This window comes from Oncorhynchus kisutch, linkage group LG26, assembly GCF_002021735.2.
Source record: "Oncorhynchus kisutch isolate 150728-3 linkage group LG26, Okis_V2, whole genome shotgun sequence".
Lineage (NCBI taxonomy): Eukaryota > Metazoa > Chordata > Actinopteri > Salmoniformes > Salmonidae > Oncorhynchus > Oncorhynchus kisutch.
The window spans coordinates 45,950,412-45,964,075 of NC_034199.2; the positions used below are offsets into that span (position 1 = coordinate 45,950,412).

General features: G+C 45.5%; 1 protein-coding gene across 1 annotated transcript; it reads left to right on the plus strand.

Moving 5' to 3' along the window:
- The first annotated feature begins 7,035 nt into the window (after window positions 1-7,035).
- Window positions 7,036-13,284, plus strand: ercc1 (excision repair cross-complementation group 1). The gene is made up of 9 exons (XM_020475403.2): window positions 7,036-7,598; window positions 8,394-8,909; window positions 9,054-9,157; window positions 9,726-9,825; window positions 10,337-10,413; window positions 10,782-10,881; window positions 12,223-12,294; window positions 12,383-12,451; window positions 13,048-13,284. The coding sequence occupies exons 1-9, from the start codon at window positions 7,536-7,538 to the stop codon at window positions 13,108-13,110; spliced, it is 1,164 nt and encodes a 387-aa protein (XP_020330992.1). The 5' UTR covers window positions 7,036-7,535; the 3' UTR covers window positions 13,111-13,284.
- Window positions 13,285-13,664: the final 380 nt, after the last annotated feature.

Sequence of the window (13,664 nt, forward strand, 5' to 3'; positions counted from 1 at the left end):
AAGCGTGCCAACGGACAGAGCTACGGACGGAGGGGACGCCGCCTGGCACCATCTGGCTGTGGGCCCCGCTGTTTTTCTGGCACGGTGTTGGCCACCCTCCATTCCCCATTACCCTGGCCCCCACCTACCCCCCTACCCTGGCCTACACCTACCCCCCTACCATCCACCTACCCCCTTACCCTGGCCTACACCTACCCCCCTACTATCCACTTACCCCCTACCCTACCCTGGCCTACACCTACCCCCCTACTATCCACTTACTCCCTACCCTACCCTGGCCTACACCTACCCCCCTACCATCCACTTACCCCCCTACCCTGGCCTACACCTACCCCCATACCATCCACTTACCCCCCTACCCTGGCCTACACCTACCCCCATACCATCCACTTACCCCCCTACCCTGGCCTACACCTACCCCCATACCATCCACTTACCCTGGCCTACACCTACCCCCATACGATCCACTTACCCCCCTACCCTGGCATTCACCTACCCCCATACCATCCACTTACCCCCCTACCCTGGCCTACACCTACCCCCATACCATCCACTTACCCCCCTACCCTGGCCTACACCTACCCCCTACCCTCCACCTACACCATACCCTGGCCTCCACCTACCCCTCACCTACCCCTCTACCATAGAGTCAGTCAGGGCCACAGGGTCCCTCATTAACTAGTTAACAGTCAGGGCCACAGGGCCAGTCCCTCATTAACTAGTTAACTAGTTAACAGTCAGGGCCACAGGGCTGCTGGGGGTAAAGTGAGGGATTACTGTGTGATCTAACGGAGCACTTCAGAGAGACAGGCTCCTTATGGTGGAGCTGACATCGACTCATTGGCTCAGTGCAGGCTCAGTGCAGGCTCAGTGCAGGCTCAGTGCAGGCTCAGTACAGACTCAGTACAGACTCAGTGCAGGCTCTGTGCAGGCTCAGTGCAGACTCAGTGCAGACTCAGTGCAGGCTCTATAGTATACATCAGGGTTCATCCAGGCTCAGTGCAGGCTCAGTGCAGTCTATATAGTATACACCAGGGGTCATCCAGGCTCAGTGCAGGCTATATAGTATACATCAGGGTTCATCCAGGCTCAGTGCAGGCTCAGTGCAGGCTCAGTGCAGTCTATATAGTATACACCAGGGGTCATCCAGGCTCAGTGCAAGGTCATACAGGCTATTTCGTATACACCAGGGGTCATCCAGGCTCAGTGCAGTCTATATAGTATTCACCTGTGATTATCGAGGCTCAGTGCAAGCTATACAGGCAAAACTGCTGCAGCTCCTTCAAATTGGATGGGTACTGCTGGTGTACAGCAATCTTTAAGTCATACCACAGATTCTCAATTGGATTGAGGTCTGGGCTTTGAAAGAGCCATTCAAAGACATTATTTTCCAAGATGACGTAGCAGTCAGGCGCCTTTGTTTTCGTCTTGTCGTGTCCCGTGTATATATCTTTTTTCTTCGCATTTTCTGCGTATATATTTTTTAAATATTTTTTTAACCTCAACTTCAACATGCTCTCCTGCAACCCGCCCCACCCAATGTCGTATGGATCTGCTATTTTCTTTACTTTAGAACTGGAACCCTCAACAGAAGCTAGCCAGTTAACTAGCTACTAGCTAGTCGTCAGCTAGCCACTGCTAGAGGTGATGAGCCAACCTTTAGCTCGGGCAACTCCTGCCAGTCTGCACAGCGCGATTCAACCCAGAGCATACCGGACTTCTTTTTCTCCAAATCTCCGGATTCCTACCACAAGCTCTGAACCTTTCCACCTGGATCATCACAGCTAGCTAGCTGCCACCCAAGTGGCTACTCCTGGATAACGTCTCTGTCCCGAAGCAAGCACCAATTAACCTGGAGCTAGCCACTCCCATTCCCTAGATGCTCTCATTTGTTGACTCCTGCCTTGGTTTCATGCATGTTAACATTAGAAGCCTCCTCCCTAAGTTGGTTTTATTCACTGCTTTAGCACACTCTGCCAACCCATATGTCCGAGCCATGTCTGAATCCTGGCTCAGGAAGGACACCAAAAATCCTGAAATTTCCATCCCTAACTATAACATTTTCTGACATGATAGAACTGCCAAAGGGGGAGGAGTTGCAATCTACTGCAGAGATAGCCTACAGAGTTATGTCTTACTATCCAGGTCTGTACCCAAACAATTCGAGCTTCTACTTTTAAAATCCACCTTTCCCGGAAACAAGTCTCTCACCGTTGCCGCTTTCTATAGCCCACCTACTGCCCCCAGCTGTGCCCCGGACACCATATGTTTATTGATTTCAGAGCTTGATCTTCAGAGCTTGTACTGTTAGGTGACCTAAACTGGGACATACTTAACACCCTGGCCAACCTACAATCTAAGCTAGATGCCATCAATCACACACAAATTATCAATGAACCTACAACCCTAAATCCGTAAACACGGGCACCCTCATAGATATCATCCTTACCAACTTGCCCTCCAAATACACCTCTGCTGTCTTCAACCAGGATCTCGGCGATATCATAACCACCATCGGAAAGAGACAATACTGTGCAGCTGTATTCATCAACCTGGCCAAGGCTGTCGACTCTGTCAATCACCACATTCTTATCGGCAGACTCAACAGCCTTGGTTTCTCAGTGCGTCTCAGTGTGTCAAATCGGAGGGCCTGTTGTCTGGACGTCTGGCAGTCTCTATGGGAGTGCAAAGGGGTTCAATTCTCAGGCTGACTCTTTTCTCTGTATGCATCGATGATGTCGCTCTTGCTACTGGTGATTCTCTGATCCACCTCTACGTAGATGACACCATTCTGTATACATCTGGTCCTTCTTTGGACACTGTGTTAACCAACCTCCAGACGAGCTTCAATGCCATACAACTCTCCTTCCGTGGCCTCCAACTGCTCTTAAATGCAAGTAAAACTAAATGCATGCTCTTCAACCGATCGCTGCCTGCACATGCCTGCCCGTCCAGCATCACTACTCTGGACAGTTCAGACTGTATACTCTCCTTCCAGACTCACATTAAACATCTCCAATCCAAAATTAAATCTAGAATTGGCTTCCTATTTTGCAACAAAGCATCATGCTGCCAAACATACCCTCGTAAAACTGACTATCCTACCGATCCTCGACTTCAGCGATGTTATTTACAAAATAGCCTCCAACACTCTACTCAGCAAACTGGATACAGTCTATTATAGTGCCATCCGTTTTGTCACCAAAGCCCCATATACCACCCACCACTGCGACCGGTATGCTCTCATTGGCTGGCCTTCACTACATATTCGTTGCCAGACCCACTGGCTCCAGGTCATCTATAAGTCTTTGCTAGGTAAAGCTCCGCTTTATCTCAGCTCACTGGTCACCATAACAACACCCACCCGTAGCACGCGCTCCATTAGGTATATCTCACTGGTCATCCACAAAGCCAACACCCACTTTGGCCGCCTTTCCTTCCAGTTCTCTGCTGCCAATGACTGGAACGAATTGCATAATTCTGAAGTTGGAGACTTATATCTCCCTCATTAACTTTAAGCATCAGTGGTCAAACAATAAATAGTTTTGCCCACAACCTCATTGAGCAATTATTGCAAGAGGGGAAAGCAGCACAATCTGATGAGTATTTTTTTTAACTATTATGAATAAACGCTTCCCTTATTAACAATGACCAGCACAAGTCCAGCCAACAATAGAAGATTGTAATAAATACTGTAGCCTACCATGACTATATCCAACACAACTCCATTGGTTTCCACTAACATGTATCCCAGTGGTTTTCAAACTCTGACCCTGCGACCCTCAAAAAAGGAGTTGTAGACCTACAAAGCCTAACCCTAACCCACGCACCCACCAACGCACCCACCCACCCACACCCACACCCATGCAAGCACCCACCCATCCATGCAAGCACCCACCCACACACCCACAAACCCACGCAAGCAACCAACCACCCACCCACCCACCCACCACTGCGACTTGTATGCTCTAGTCGGCTGGCCCTCGCTACATATTCGTCGCCAGACCCACTGGCTCCAGGTCATCTACAAGTCCATGCTAGGTAAAGCTCCGCCTTATCTCAGCTCACTGGTCACGATGGCAACACCCATCCGTAGCACGCGCTCCAGCAGGTGTATCTCACTGATCATCCCTAAAGCCAACACCTCATTTGGCCGCCTTTCGTTCCAGTACTCTGCTGTCTGTGACTGGAACGAATTGCAAAAATCACTGAAGTTGGAGACTTTTATCTCCCTCACCAACTTCAAACATCAGCTATCTGAGCAGCTAACCGATCGCTGCAGCTGTACATAGTCTATTGGTAAATAGCCCACCCTTTTCACCTACCTCATCCCCATACTGTTTTTATTTATTTACTTTTCTGCTCTTCTGCACACCAATATCTCTACCTGTACATGACCATCTGATCATTTATCACTCCAGTGTTAATCTGCAAAATTGTAATTATTTGCCTACCTCCTCATGCCTTTTGCACACATTGTATATAGACCCCCCCTTTGTTTTCTACTGTGTTATTGACTTGTTAATTGTTTACTCCATGTGTAACTCTTTGTTGTATGCTCACACTGCTATGCTTTATCTTGGCCAGGTCGCAGTTGCAAATGAGAACTTGTTCTCAACTAGCCTACCTGGTTAAATAAAGGTGAAATAAAAAAATAAAAATAAAACTCAAGCACCCATCCACCCACCCACACACCCACTCAAGCACCCACCCACCCACACACACTCAAGCACCCACCCACACACCCACTCAAGCACCCACCCACCCACCCACGCACATGTCTGCACACACAAACATTTACCTGTCATTACAGCCATAAATTAACATCTGTTAACCATTTGACAAATAAATTTGATTTGATTTTGATCTGACGTATTCAATAAACACACATGCTTCATTTGTAAATGATGTCTGAGTGTTAGAGTGCCCCTGGCTATCTGTAAATTATGTCTGAATGTTGGAGTGTTCCCCTGGCTATCTGTAAATTATATCTGAGTGTTGGAGTGTGCCCCTGGCTATCTGTAAATTATATCTGAGTGTTGGAGTGTGCCCCTGGCTATCTGTAAATTATATCTGAGTGTTGGAGTGTGCCCCTGGCTATCTGTAAATTATATCTGAGTGTTGGAGTGTGCCCCTGGCTATCTGTAAATTATATCTGAGTGTTGGCGTGTGCCCCTGGCTATCTGCATGATGTTGGAGTGTGCCCCTGGCTATCTGTAAATTATATCTGAGTGTTGGGAGTGTGCCCCTGGCTATCTGTAAATTATATCTGAGTGTTGGCGTGTGCCCCTGGCTATCTGCATGATGTTGGAGTGTGCCCCTGGCTATCTGTAAATTATATCTGAGTGTTGGGAGTGTGCCCCTGGCTATCTGTAAATTATATCTGAGTGTTGGCATGTGCCCCTGGCTATCTGTAAATTATATCTGAGTGTTGGCATGTGCCCCTGTCTATCCATAAATTAAAATAAACAAGACAATGATGACGTCTGGTTTGCTTAATATAAGGAATTTGAAATGATTAACACGTTTACTTTTGATACATAAGTATATTTTAACAATTACTATTGACTTACGATATTTAAGTATATTTCAAACCAGAATACTTTTAGACTTTTACTCAAGTATTATTTTACTGGATTACTTTTACTTTTACCAGAGTCATTTTCTATTAAGGTATCTATACTTTTACTCAAGTATGACAATTGGGTACTTTTCCCGCGACTGCCAACCTGCTTGTAGTGGGGTTTCAGGATCGGATGGAAAGGACGCTCTGTCTGCACCGCACCATCGCGTTGGAAGGCACCCTGCCTGCAGAGTACTCGTTGCCAGCCAGGTAGAACTGTTCTTTATATCGTAATAAATTAGCCTGAATATGTTACATCTTCATTCCATAATATTGAAGGCAGTGCGATGTTACAGCTGTTTAATCTTTACAGAAACATTTAGTTGCCACCCACACTAGGACTATTTGAAATATAAAAATGGTTCAATCGAATCGCCAGGTTGACTATTGTTCTGGCTAAAAGGAGTCAGTATTAAAATGCTTAACTGTATTTTATGTGGACGATAAATTTAAGCCTACTCTGTTTTTGTGCCAGGCAAAACGGGAGGAAATTAAACACATGATTTATTGTCAGTAATCTGGATGTGCACGCACGCCTTTGCACGCCAGTGCTGATGACTGGTCAACAATCAAGACAAGCAACTTTTTGGTTCTGAAGCGTAGATGAGAATTTAAGGACGAGTTCTGGGCAGAACAACTACGACAAAAATATATATACTATATACAGTGCCAGTCAAACGTTCGGACCTACCTACTCGGGGTTTTCTTTATGATGATTTTTTACCATTTTCTACATTGTAGAATAATCGTGAAGACATCAAAACTATGAAATAACACATATGGAATCATGTAGTAACAAAAAAAGTGTTAAACAAATATATTTTATATTTGCAATTCTTCAAAGTAGCCACCTTTTGCCTTGAAGACAGCTTTGCACACTCTTGGTATTCTCTCAACCAATTTACCACCACCCAAAAGGGCACAGTAAAGGCAAAGGGGAATGTGCACGTACAGGCATGTGGCTAGTGTCACTGATTAATAGTTTGTTTTGAACCGGTACCACACAAAAAAGGGCTATATTCACAAGCATTACACAATAGCCTACACTCATTAATAGACACTGACTGTCTCATTGTTATTACCTCATTTGCACACGCTGTATATAGATTTTTCTACTGTATTATTGATTGTATGTTTGTTTATTCCATGTGTAACTCTGTTGTTGTTTTATGTGTCGAACTGCTTTGCTTTCTCTTGGCCAGGTCGCAGTTGCAAATGAGAACTTGTTCTAAGACTGGCCTACCTGGTGAAAATGAATTAAAATAAATAAAATAAAATAAATAAATACAATAAAAAATAAAATGAATCGATGACGAACATTCATTTTTGGGCCGACCACAAAATAGTGATGAGTAAAATTGGAAGATCATGCAGAGTTTCATAGGCCTACCATCTCAAAGTCAACCACCACCCTGTGTTGCTTGCTCCTGCCTGTGACTGACTCCTGCGTCTTGAGGTTTCACACCCCACAGAGTGACAGTCATGGGGCTCCACTTCATTATCCTTCGGTAAAGGAATCATACAGGTTTGGTGTCTGTCTCTTTCCTTAGTAGCCTACAATTGAAGATGTTGGCACACTTCTGTTACTTAGCTGTCGTTTCTCAAGGGATTTTCCTCCAGTCTCTTTTCCTTATTTAAAAAAAGTACTTTCGGAGGTTGGGGCTGCAATGCTCTGACAATGTTCAAAACACACCATCAGAAATGCGTTCAGGTCGACGAACCCTATTCCTGATGTGGAACTCTTGCATCCTCTGCTGACAGATAATGGAAATACCGGTAGTGGAATCGATTACTCTTTGATCAACAGGAGAAAGTCATGCCTGGTTGACATTTTCGACGCTCCGCAGTGGACGTCAGAACCAGAGCGACAGTTAGCTATGTGGATAGCTACAGGCATGTACTTGATTCAAATATGGACAAAAAGAGGTTTAATATCAACCTAGACGACTCTGCCTTCACAAAAGAAAGAGCCCCGGTAAGTAAATCGCTAATGAATGAGTTAGTTAATCACCAGCTATGTTTCAAGGGTGTAGGCTAACTAACTATTCAATTCAGAGGGTCTTTATAGTCATGGGAAACATGTGTTAACATTGCCAAAACAAGTGAAGGGAATGTACACAAGTGAAATAAACAATACAAATGAACAGTAAACATCACAGAAGTTACAAAAGAACAAAGACATTACAAATGTAATTCGGTATATATATATATATATATATATATATATATATATATATATATATATATATATATATATATATATATATATATATATATATATATATACAGTGTTATAACGATGTACAAATGGTTCAAGTACAAAAAAGGGACTATCCTAGTCTTGTTAGCGATCTAGCTAAGTTAGTAGTGCTGACCAAAGCTACAGTAGAGATATTTAGTGTCCTGAAACACTCTGGAAACGGGTCTATTTTCTGTCCAGATTGTTTTATTTGGTTGCAGACAGACAACCAATCCCTCAAACCTCAGGCGTAGCTAGTCTTTTTGACATTAGTAAAGTAAAGTCAGCTCGCTAAATTACTAAGATGTAACGTTAATTGTTATTGTAGTTACACCTACAAGGAAGGTTGAAGGTAGCAAGTGGTTGAAAAATAGTTTTCCCGTTGTAGGGTTTTGGACCTCTATACAATATTCATAACTTTCCATCTTGGCTTTGATTGTAGAGCGTTGCAATACACATTGCATATGTCACATGTTGGAGAACTGCATGGGCACATGGTTAAAAAAGCCACCCACCTGGTTTCTCTTGCAGGTGAAACCCCTGTTCCAGCCCTCCTCTAAGGCAGGCCAGAGTGCATCATCATCATCATCATCATCATCAACCACCTCTGAGACCAAAGCTCAGCCTGCACCCCCGTCGTCTGCTGGCCAACCACTATCCTACGCAGAGTTCATTGTCCAGAGCAAAGGCCATGCACCTCAGCGAGTCCCCTCAGCTTCACAGAGAGTGGAGCTGTCCAGGGCTGCTGCAGGAACGGGGACAGGGATAGATACAGAGACTGGTAGTTTGAAGCAGGGTCCCAGTCAAGGAGCACAAGGTGGGCCTGATATGACGTCATCGTCCTCTGTGGGGTGTGAGAGGCCTCGGGCCCAGGGGACAAAGGATCCGGGGTCTGGTGGACCACCAGGGGTTACACAGGGAGAGGAGGGGCAGAGGGCTGGGACTGAGCAGAAGCAGGGGGAGGGTCAAGGGTCAGAGGGCAGCAACATCCTAGGTCATCCTAAACCAGTGGGGTCTGGTAATAGTATCATAGTCAGCCCCAGACAGGTAAGAGTGATGGATGTAACAGTCTTACCAACATAATAATTGAGTTTAATGTCTTTGTTCAGAGAGACCTTTACCGATAACTGAGGAAAGCTTTGAAGTGTTGTCTTACTAATGAATCTCCACACCTTGGTTTTTATTGTGCAGAGAGGAAACACCATTCTGAAATTTGTGAGGAGTGTGCCGTGGGAGTTTGGAGAGGTGGTCCCCGACTATGTTCTGGGACAGACGACCTGCGCTCTCTTCCTCAGGTCTCTGTGTGTGTGATGTGGCCTTTTCTGTTCCACTGAAACCTGTTATACATGCTCACCTCTCACCTAGTTAGTGAGTTAGCCGCTAGCCACTTCTGTTCTTTTCTTGTTGTTTTATTCTGTGAACCTTTACACCTTCACGTAAATGTTGCTATGCTATGTTATGCTATGCTATGTTATGCTATGCTATGTTATACTATGTTATGCTATGCTATGTTATACTATGTTATGCTATGCTATGTTATACTATGTTATGCTATGTTATGCTATGCTATGTTATACTATGTTATGCTATGTTATACTATGTTATGCTATGCTATGTTATGCTATGTTATACTATGTTATGCTATGCTATGTTATACTATGTTATGCTATGCTATGTAACGACTTCTCTGGAACAAACAATGGTGACATTTGCTAGTCATGTTCTAATGGAAGAGGTTCTCATAGTATCTCCCTCTTGTATTTGTGTCCGTGCTTGTTGGATCTTGTCCTGGCCTGTTGGTGTTGTCCTGGCCTGTTGGTGTTGTCTCCGTTGTACTGTTCTTGCTCCTTGTTGGACCGGCAGTCTGAGGTACCACAACCTCAACCCCAACTACATTCACGACCGTCTCAAACTGTTGGGCCAGACCTTCACCCTCAGGGTTCTACTGGTGTTAGTTGATGTGGTGAGACTAGAAAATAGTTTTTTTTCTCCTCATTTATTGATGAATTTAATTAGAGGTCATGATTATAGTGTAAAAGTACTTTTATACTGATCATTTTTCAGTTTACACATTGCAGATTTGCCTAATACCCCACTCTCTCCCGTCCCCACCCACTCCCGTCCCCACTCTCTCCCGTCCCCACCCTCTCCCGTCCCCACTCTCTCCCGTCCCCACCCTCTCCCGTCCCCACTCTCTCCCGTCCCCACCCTCTCCCGTCTCCCCACTCTCTCCCGTCCCCACCCTCTCCCGTCTCCCCACTCTCTCCCGTCCCCACCCTCTCCCGTCTCCCCACTCTCTCCCGTCCCCACCCTCTCCCGTCCCCACCCTCTCCCGTCTCCCCACCCTCTCCCGTCTCCTCACCCTCTCCCGTCTCCCCACCCTCTCCCGTCTCCCCACCCTCTCCCGTCTCCCCACCCTCTCCCGTGTCCCCACTCCCTCTCCCGTCCCCACTCTCCCTGGTGGTGTTTTGCAGAAAGACCCTCACCATTCTCTGAAAGAGCTGGCTCGTATCTGCATCATGGCTGACTGCACTCTCATCCTGGCCTGGAGGTAACCCTCTCACCCCTGGTGGTAACCCTCTCACCCCTGGAGGTAACACTCTCACCCCTGGAGGTAACACTCTCACCCCTGGAGGTAACACTCTCACCCCTGGTGGTAACACTCTCACCCATGGTTGTAACCCTCTCACCCCTGGTGGTAACACTCTCACACCTGGCATGGAGGTAACCCTCTCACCCCTGGTGGTAACCCTCTCACACCTGGTGGTAACCCTCTCACCCCTGGCCTGGAGGTAACCCTCTCACCCCTGGTGGTAACCCTCTCACCCCTGGCATGGAGGTAACCCTCTCCATTCCTTACTATGTAATGACAATGTTTGAGAGTGAAGATTCTAAGTTGTAACTTGTTTTTGTTAACAGTCCAGAGGAGGCGGGGCGTTACCTGGAGACGTACAAGTCCTATGAGAAGAAACCAGCTGATCTGCTGAAGGAACATGTGGAGAAAGACTACCTGTCGAAGGTCTGAGCCATTATGGCAATAACCAACAGTCATATTAATACACTGAACAAAAAATATAAACGCAAAATGTAAAGAGTCCCATGTTTCATGAGCTGAAGTTAAATTTCCCAGAAATGTTCCTTATGCACAAAAATCGCATTTCTCCTCAATGTTGTGCACAAATGTGTTTACATCCCTGTCGGGTGATAATTTCTCCTTTGCCAAGATAATCCATCTACCTACCTGACAGGTGTGGCATATCAAGAAGCTGAGTAGACAGCATGATTATTACACAGGTGCACCTTGTGCTGGGGGACAATAAAAGGCCACTCTAAAATGTGCAGTTTTGTCACACAACACAAAAGATGTTTTAAGGGATTGTGCAATTGGCATGCTGACTGCAGGAATGTCCACCAGAGCTATTGCCAGATAATTTAATGTTAATTTCTCTACCATAAGCCGCCTCCGACATCGTTTCGAAGAATTTGGCAGTACGTCCAACTGGCCTCACAACCACAGACCAGGTGTAACCACGACAACCCAGGACCTCCACATCCAGCTTCTTCACCTGCGTAAACGCATGAGACCAGCAACCCGGACAGCTGATGAAACTGTGGGTTTGCGCAGCCAAAGAATTTCTGCACAAATCTGTCAGAAACTGCCTCAGGGAAGCTCATGTGTGTGCTCGTCATCTTCACCAGGGTCTTGTTCTGACCGTAGTTTGGCGTCGTAACCGATTTCAGTGGGCAAATGCTCACTTTTGCTGGGCACTGGAGAAGTGGGCTTTTCACAGATGAATCCCAGTTTCATCTTTAGCGGGGAGATTGCAGACAAGCGTGTATGGCGTTGTGTGGGCGAACTGATTGTTGTGAACAGAGTGCCCCATGGTGGGGTTATGGTATGGGGCAGGCATAAGCTACGGACAACGAACACAATAGCATTTTTTACGATGGCAATTTTGAATGCGCAGAGATAACCGATAACACCCGTTGTTTAAATAAACATGTCACCCGTTTATTATGTTTGGGATGCTCTGGATCGACTTGTTCGACAGCGTGTTCCAGTTCACACCAATATTCCAGCAAGGAGAGTGGGACAACTAACAACCTGATCCAACTATATGTGAAGGAGTTGTTGCACGGCATGAGGCGGTGGTCGCACCAGATACTGACTGGTTTTCAGAATTATTATTATTATATTTTTATGAAGGTATCTGTGACCGACAGATGCGTATCTGTATTCCCAGTCATGTGACAAACATAGATTAGGGCCTAATTGAATGTATTTATTCATTTATTTCAATTGACTGATTTCCTTTCATAGGAACTGTAACTCAGTAACATCTTAGCAGTGGTTTTACAGGTGACGGACTGTCTGACCACTGTGAAGTCTGTCAACAAGACTGACTCGATCACTCTGCTGTCAACCTTCTCTGTAAGAGGCTTTCATTATATATTGAAATGAACCATGCTGATGTACTCAAATGAATTGTCTTGAGTTGAGAGATGGTCTTTTTTCTCAGTCCTTAGAGGGGATCATCACTGCAACTAAAGAGGACCTGGTTCTCTGTCCTGGACTGGGACCCCAGAAGGTGAGCAGGAAGGATGGGTAGAGGAGTGGAGGGATGGGTGGAGTGGTGGAGGGATGGGTAGAGGGGTGGAGGGATGGGTGGAGTGGTGGAGGAATGGGTGGAGTGGTGGAGGGATGGGTAGAGGGGTGGAGGGATGGGTGGAGTGGTGGAGGGATGGGTAGAGGGGTGGAGGGATGGGTAGAGGGATGGAGGGATGGGTGGGTAGAGGGATGGAGGGTGTTTGACAGAAAGAGAGGGAATAGTGTTCCCTTGAATTTTTAAATATGACCTTCAACATTTTAATTATTATAATTCAGTGTGATTTATTTCCAAACGTTGATGGTTATTTCAAACCAATTTAGGAAAATATATCCTCGAACAGTGTCAGTTTCCCTTAGTTAGTCTCCTTGCATTATTAGGAAAATATATCCTCGAACAGTGTCAGTTTCCCTTAGTTAGTCTCCTTGCATTATTAGGAAAATATATCCTTGAACAGTGTCAGTTTCCCTTAGTTCGTCTCCTTGCATTATTAGGAAAATATATCCTCGAACAGTGTCAGTTTTCCTTAGTTAGTCTCCTTGCATTATTGAGTGGTGTGTGTTGGCTGTGTCCTACAGGCCAGACGTCTCTATGACGTGCTACACCAGCCCTTCCTCAAGGCCAAGAAGAAAGACAGCTGACCCACAGACAGTCCTTACTACTCTACTGTGGACCTTTCTCCTCAGCAGGGAACTGGCTTCCATAAGTGCCCACTATCCTAAGGACTGTTTCAACTGTAATGTTGTTGTTTTTTTGCATTTGTATAAAAATAAAACACAAGAAAATAGATCTTGAGTCAATAAATGTTAGAATCACCTTTGGCAGTGATTACAGCTGTGAGTCTTACTGGGTAAGTCTCTAAGAGTGATTACAGCTGTGAGTCTTACTGGGTAAGTCTCTAAGAGTGATTACAGCTGTGAGTCTGTCTGGGTAAGTCTCTAAGAGTGATTACAGCTGTGAGTCTGTCTGGGTAAGTCTCTAAGAGTGATTACAGCTGTGAGTCTGTCTGGGTAAGTCTCTAAGAGTGATTACAGCTGTGAGTCTGTCTGGGTAAGTCTCTAAGAGTGATTACAGCTGTGAGTCTGTCTGGGTAAGTCTCTAAGAGTGATTACAGCTGTGAGTCTGTGGGTAAGTCTCTAAGAGTGACTACAGCTGTGAGTCTTACTGGGTAAGTCTCTAAGAGTGATTACAGCTG

Bases quoted from the DNA above. Each gene is read 5' to 3' on its own strand.
- ercc1 (XM_020475403.2), top strand. From the start codon at position 7,536: ATGGACAAAAAGAGGTTTAATATCAACCTAGACGACTCTGCCTTCACA. The intron at 9,158-9,725 runs GTCTCTGTGTGT...TTGGACCGGCAG, and splicing joins ACCTGCGCTCTCTTCCTCAG to TCTGAGGTACCACAACCTCA. The intron at 12,452-13,047 runs GTGAGCAGGAAG...TGTGTCCTACAG, and splicing joins CTGGACTGGGACCCCAGAAG to GCCAGACGTCTCTATGACGT.